Source organism: Camelina sativa, chromosome 19 (genome assembly GCF_030686135.1).
Source record: "Camelina sativa cultivar CO46 ecotype springtype chromosome 19, ASM3068613v1".
In the NCBI taxonomy this organism is placed as follows: Eukaryota; Viridiplantae; Streptophyta; class Magnoliopsida; order Brassicales; family Brassicaceae; genus Camelina; species Camelina sativa.
In genome coordinates, this window is record NC_141898.1 from 13,356,449 (window position 1) to 13,363,974 (window position 7,526).

The 7,526-nt window shown below is 38.1% G+C and overlaps 1 protein-coding gene across 1 annotated transcript; it reads left to right on the top strand.

Annotated features, from left to right (window-relative positions):
• Positions 1–792, top strand: LOC147920515 (uncharacterized). The gene has a single exon (XM_087501107.1). The coding sequence runs from the start codon at positions 1–3 to the stop codon at positions 790–792; it is 792 nt and encodes a 263-aa protein (XP_087357233.1).
• The last annotated feature ends 6,734 nt before the right edge of the window (positions 793–7,526 follow it).

The following is a 7,526-nucleotide window of genomic DNA, read 5'->3' on the forward strand; positions in this document are numbered from 1 at the left end:
ATGTTGGGTATACTTTCTGGCACTGGTGTCACGGATGATTCCTCTACCGTGAAAAAGACACGCACACGAACTGAAGCAACTCGACGATGGATTAATCTTTATGATCTGTCCTCCGGTGATAATCCCGGTTCTGTCATCTCCCAACCACAGCTTCGTGGTTCTAACTATGATGAGTGGGCGATGAATCTACGACTTGCTTTGTGGGCAAGGAAGAATTTTGGTTTTGCGGATGGATCTATCCTCAAACCAGCTGATGACTCTGAAGATCTTGAAGATTGGTGGGCAAATAACGCGATGGTTGTCTCTTGGATTTGGCTGACGGTTGCTCCGGATCTGAGTAGCTCTCTTTCTCACCATGAAATTGCTCATGACCTGTGGACGCACATACAAAAGCATTTCTCGGTCAAAAATGGACAACGAGTTCAACAGATCAAAACTGAACTTGCGAATTGCCATCAGCAGGGTTTAGCTGTTGAAGCATATTATGGGAAACTCACTAAACTTTGGACAAGTTTGGCAGATTTCCAGCGAGCAAAGACTGAGGAAATAGCTAAAGAACGTGAAGAAGACAAACTTCATCAATTTTTGATGGGGCTTGATGAAACGATTTATGGATCGGTTAAATCCTCTCTACTTTCCAGAGATCCTCTTCCATCTCTCGATGAAGGTTACCAAGTTGTGTCTCAGGACGAGGAGTCTAAGAAAGTTGGTCGTATGATGGAAGAGCGACATGATGGGGTTATTTTCGCTGTCCATATGACTCCTTGCTCACGACAACATGTCGAACTCTAGTATTAGTGATGTGTGGTGAACTCCACAGTCTAGTGATGTGTGGCATCGGCGATTAGGTCATCTTGCCTCTAAAGCGATGGAGTTGTTGCGGTTGTCGGATTCTAGTATTAGTAGTGGTTTTGATTTTAAGTCTTGCGATGTTTGTATTTGTGCAAAACAATCTCGTGATCCTTTTCTGTTAAGCATTAATAAAACATCTGAGAGTTTTGAGTTAGTTCACTGTGACTTATGGGGTCCATATTGAACTACCTCTATTTGTGGTTCTCGTTACTTTCTCACAATCCTTGATGATTACTCTCGAGCTTTATGGATTTATTTGTTGCCAAATAAAACAGAAATACCCACTACTCTTCGAAATTTTATCTCCCTTGTCAGACGACAATTTGAACGCAAGGTTAAGACCATTAGGAGTGACAATGGTTCTGAATTTCTATGTCTCACCAATTATTTCTGGGATAACGGAATTATCCATCAGATATCCTGTGTTGGTACTCCTCATTAGAATGGCCATGTTGAACGTAAACATCGACAAATTTTGAATATTGCTCGGGCTCTTTGTTTTCAAGCTCATCTTCCGGTTGAATTTTGGAGTCTTTGTGTCTTAACAGCAGGTTACTTGATAAATCGCACTCCCACGCCTGTTTTTAAAGGGAAAAGTCCGTTTGAAGTTTTGTATAATCGCTCTCCTCCGCTCACTCACTTACATATTTTTGGTTGTCTTTTCTATGTGCATAATCAAAAACATGGTGGTGATAAGTTTCCAACGCGGAGTAATCGCACTCCCACGCGGAGTTATCAAACATGGTGGTGATAAGTTTTCTTTGTGTCTTAACAGCAAGTTACTTGATAAATTGCACTCCCACGCATGTTCTTAAAGGGAAAAGTCCGTTTGAAGTTTTGTATAATCGCTCTCCTCCGCTCACTCACTTACATATTTTTGGTTGTCTTTTCTATGTGCATAATCAAAAACATGGTGGTGATAAGTTTGCAACGCGGAGTAATCGTTCTGTTTTTATTGGTTACCCTTTCGGGAAGAAAGGTTGGAAGGTTTACAATCTCGAGCATGAGTTTCCGTTTTCTACAACAAAGTTTGATGGTTCATCCTCGCCCTCGCAACTATTGTCACTCCCGACAAATAGTGTAGATGATTGTTTTGAACTTGCTTTTGTCCCTTCATTTCCGCCTGTTTAACCTCCTTCGTCTCCTACCGAAAATGTCAGTTTATCTCCGGTTGTCGATCAGTCGTTGTCGGTTCCCCCGACAGTGACTCCTACTCCTGCATCTGCTGAACCTGTTTCACATGTCCTCGTTCCTATGCTATTGGATGACGATGACACGTCTAGTATACTTTCTCTAGACTCTGTTTCGGAAACAGAGGAACAGCCTCTCGATGTCCTTGAAGTACAAATGGGAAAAGGTTGTCGAGCCAAGGTACACAGTACTCGACTACATGATTATGTTACCAACACTACTCATGTTGGTTCTGATAGTGATTTTGTGGACTCTACGTGGTATCCGATTGATAATTACGTTGATTGTTCTCGGTTTTCTGATTCTCACCGCACCTTCCTTGCTGCCATTACTGATGGTGTTATTCTCAAAACATATGCTGAAGCTTCTGAGAATGAACATTGGCGTGAGGCAGTCCGTGGCGAGATTGAAGCACTTGAAGAGAGTGGTACATTTACCGTTGAGACACTGCCTAAAGGAAAGAAGGCTCTTGGTTGTAAGTGGGTGTTTACATTGAAGTATCATTTTGATGGGTCTCTTGAGCGCTACAAAGCTTGTTTGGTGGTTCTAGGTAATCATCAAACTGAGGGGCTCGATTATGACGAAACCTTTGCTCCGGTTTGTAAGATGGTTACTGTGAGATCATTCCTTGAGGTCTCGGTTTCTCGTGATTGGGAGGTCCATCAGATGGACGTCCATAATGCATTTTTGCATAGGGATTTGATGGAAGAGGTGTGTATTTGCTTACCTCTGGGTTTTCAAACAAGTGACAAGTCTCAAGTGTGTCGCTTACATAAGTCTCTCTATGGTCTCAAACAGGCTCCGGGATGTTGGTTTGCGAAGCTCTCTTCTGCTCTCATTGACTACGACTTCACACAGTCTATCGAGGATTATTCTTTGTTTACTGTGGTTGATGATACTGGTCTCCTTTGTCTTCATTTTCTTGTGTATGTCGACGATTTGATTGTCTTCGGTAGTTCTGTGGCTCTCATCCACGAATTCAAAGCTTACATGAGTTCCTGTTTTCGTATGAAGGATCTCGGGATCTCGAAATATTTTTTGGGGATTGAGGTTGCTCAAAACTCTTCTGGCATGTACTTGTGTCAGCGCAAATATACACTTGACATTATCTCGGAAATGGGTTTACTTGGCGCTAAACCGGTCTCTTATCCGCTTGAACATAATCATAAATTGCAACATGCGGTTGGTCTACTTCTACCCAACCGTCTCGTTATCGTCGTTTGGTTGGTCGGTTGATTTATCTTGGTGTTACGCGTCCGGAACTGTCTTATGCGATACACATTCTTACCCAGTTTATGAATGCACCACGTACGAAGCATTGGGATGCGGCGATACGAACATTTTGTTATCTTAAGGGTCGCCCAGGTCAGGGCATTTTCTTGCGTGCGGACTCGGACTTGCGTTTAGTCCCTTGGTGTGATGCGGGCTATGCTATATGTCCTCGTACTAGTCGTTCCCTAACGGCTTGTTTTATATAATTGGGTGGATCTCCTATTTCTTGGAAAAGACGCAAACACGCAAACACCAAGGGGAGTGTCGATCAACACCATCAATGTTTGGTTCGACCAGGTTGTTTTTAATTGTTGTTTCTGGTTTGGTTTGATTTAATTGGGTTGTCTAAACCATGTATATAAGGGAAAACTCGACCTAGGTCGTGAAAAGAGGTTGTCTTGGCCGTTCTAAGAGAAAAGAGAGAAGAAAGGTGTTCTTGAGAGTTTGGAGACTTTTGGAGAGATTCTTGGCTTGTGTTGTGAGATCTGTTGCTGCAGAGTGGAGATTTGGTGCTAGGAACAAAGGAGAAGGCTTCTAAGGGTTGGATTCGTCGTTGTTGAGTCAGAATCTTCCTGCAAAAGAGGTGAGTGCATGACCATGGCTTATCTAAGCCTGAGAATCCTTTGTTTGCTTGATTTGCTGTGTTTTGTGATGTTGTTCTTGCTTGTGGTGGTTGTGTTATGCTTATTATAGGTTCCTGAAGCTTTTGGGTGAGTTTGGAGCGGATTGGAGATGTTTGGAAACGGAGATCCGACAATAGGCTTCGAGCAGAACTTGTCTGCGGGGTCGGTGTCGATCGACACCAAGTGGGTGTCGGTCGACACCATGTTTGGGCCAGTGTCGAACGACACCTACGTGGTGTCGGTCGACACCGTTTTGTTGATTCGTGATTTCCTTGTTTGTTGTGTTCGTTTTTTGTTTGTTAAACATTGGAATCTCAGTTGCTTGTGTGTATAGCCCAGTAGATGGGAGGATTGTCTCACTAAGTATTTATGATAATACTTACGCATCTCAATTGTTGTTTGTGGTGTGCAGGTATGTGACGTGGAATCATGGCGATGAGGAGGAGGAGGATCTAGGGTCTCGTTTGTTTGTTGGTGGTTACATTGTCTATGTTGGAACCTTGGATAGAGTTATGCTAGGTTGTTGGATAGGATGGTTAGGAGTGTTATTGTATTGATGTGTATTGGTTTTGTATTATTGGTATGTTTCCGTTGTGCTTAATGGTTATTGCTGGTTTAATGATGAGTTGTGGTTTGGGTTGGTTAATTAAGTAATATGGAATGCTTAATTATATATATTGTATTTATTAAAAAAAAACGGGTCATGTTATTTCAACAGTGAGTAAGGTTTTGTGGTTGCGTGAGTTGCTTAGGTCCCTTGGCATTGATTGTTTGTATCCCATTCCTCTACATTGTGACAAGCAGTCTGCTATACATTTGAGTCGCAACCCGGTTTTCCATGAACGGACGAATCATGTTCAAAAAGATTGTCATTTTACAAGAGTTGAGATAGTTCGCGGTGTTGTGGCTCCTCTGCATGTACCGACGAAATTGCAGTTGGCAGATATCCTTACAAAGGCTCTGGGTGGTCCGGAGTTTGATGCTTTTATACGCAAGTTGGGTATTTGTGATCTCCATATTCCAACTTGAGGGGAGTATTAAGTGGGATATGTCCTCTTATGTAATTAGTCTATACTTGTGTATTAGTTTGGTAATTACCATTTATGTACTTAGGTCAAAGTTGTGTAAATGTATATAAGGTTGTGGCCTTACCATGTTATGAATAAGAAAATCTTTGATACGATACTAGATTTTTGACAAAAGATACATATATTGTAACAAGGTTTTTTGGTTGAATAAATTTTAAATTTATTTATAAAAAGAAAAATACAATATTTTGAGTTTAATTTACTTAGGAATCGTAGACAAATGTTGAGGTAACAATGGGATTCAGTACATTCGATAAACCGAGATTCCACCAAGTATGCTCATGGGATTCTCGGATCTATCATTTGGTCCATTTCCTACAATCACGAAGAAAAACAAAATTATGTCCATCGTGTGCTTTCGCAATTAGTTTAGTTGACGTAAATTAAATAAACATGAGAATCGTTTGAAATAAGATGACTAGACTTTGAACCCTTTGCTAGATCCAATGATCCTTTTTTTTTCACAAAAATCTAGTTGATCTTGAAACGACGTGTATACAACAAATGAGATATAATATAGAATCGGTGAAGTCTCCGGATAGCGGGTTAACCGGTCGACCGGCCGGTCCGAACCGGACGTGAAAACATTGATTGAAAGTAATCTTATGTTAATTTTGTTTCCATTCCGAGTTTCAGTCACCTCTTTCTCTCTATTCATATTTTAAGATTTAGCTTGACTTGTAGTCAAATTTCTATAGTTCTGTATTTAAAATAAATAAGCAGCAATTCTAAAAGCTTATAATTAAATATAAAACAATTGACCAAAAAAGTATGCAAAAAGGAAGATAGTTATGATAGAAAACTTACTAAAATAACATTACAAAATTATAAATAAAATATTCTATTAGTTAGTATATATAAAAATCACACTAAGAGAGAGGTTAAGCAAATTCTAAGGTTTTAGTAATAAAACTTGTGGATTAATAAAGAAAGGAGAAAAAAAAAGCAAAAGGATTGGTGGGTTTAGGTATAGGGAGTGTTGAGGACAAAACAACAATCCCTGATTTTGAGGATGCCTCACGTGACCACCACGAGTCTCACTCATTCTCACCTACCCTAATTCTCCACTCTAATTATCATTACCTTTAGTTTACTTTGATCTCTTTTTTTTTTATTCCCTTTAGTTTACTTTAATCCCTTATTCTACTCTTTTTCTCCTTATTACCAACGACTTGTTTATTTCTATTTCATATTTTCCAAACAAAGATTAGACAAGGTAAATAAGTGTGTATGCAAAATGTGAACTATGATCCTTTAGCATCGAGAACGAGAGATAAATTATGTTTTAGTTACCGGCACAAGAAAGGACATTGAAATATTTTCGCTATCATATGTACTTTCAAAAAGCCGAAACAAAGTAGGCAAAGTGCATAAATAATTAGCGCACCATGAGCCATTATTACAAGTAAACAAAGACGATAAAAGAAAGTAAGACCAATTTAGAGTCTTAAACGGCGCAGTTTTAGAAATAAAGAAATAGGAAGTGTTGCCTTGTTTCAAGGGTCTTTGCCTCGAGAGTCTCTCCTTGTGGGAATCTCCCCATGTTTTTGTTTATTTTCCCAAAATGTTCTTTTCTTTTTTAACATTACCACTTACTTACTCCCTCAAATTTTTAAAAGAAAATCAAGTTAATTAAAGATTATATACTTATTATGTTTAAGATAATATGATTGTTTTCCGTATTTTGGAAAACGACACGTACTAATTTAACTTTTTGAGGGAATCAATCAAACTTTGGATTCACATGCATTCTGAGAGGAGTTATGATATTCTAACGGACACTAAGTTCAGAATTAGTTTGTGGGTGTACTTAGGACCAAATAGTGTAGTCTTAAACTGACAAAACACAATTGGCTACTGATGGGCCTATCTTAACCGTGCTAGATCTACTAGTTTACAAATGGAGCAGAAATAGAAGAACAAAACAACATAGCATAAGCAATCAACTGTGTTTAACTTTATATCATACAGACTAGATGGTTAAATATGATTTGATTATTTGATATATATTGAATATAGTTTACATTAAATTCTATATAAATATAAATTGTATGTGTGATTATTTATATATAGCAACAATTAGTCATACTTTTAAATGTTGAATATATATAGTTATTATCCACAATAAAATTTTGTTCATCTTGTTATGATAAACATTTTATTTTCCAAAACAGTAGATGATGACAACAAATTCTATGTTGCTAAAATTCCTGAAATATATCCATTATGATTTACATATTTAGTATCTAATATCACCATTTTTCTAACATCATAAAACTGAAACATATTACATATAGTTAAAAAATATGAACTAATATCACCGATAAGATTTTGCATTTACATAATATATGTTTTTTAAAGAAAAAGATAATCTAACAAAAAAAAAAGCAAAACACATGTAAAATATAAACAAAACATAAGTAAAATTCTTTTATATGTGTTTTGATAACAAATTAAATAGACTCTCAAATGTCAGACCATCCTTTTTTGTATTAAATTA

Coding starts and splice junctions, on each gene's coding strand:
- LOC147920515 (XM_087501107.1), top strand. CDS start 1: ATGTTGGGTATACTTTCTGGCACTGGTGTCACGGATGATTCCTCTACC.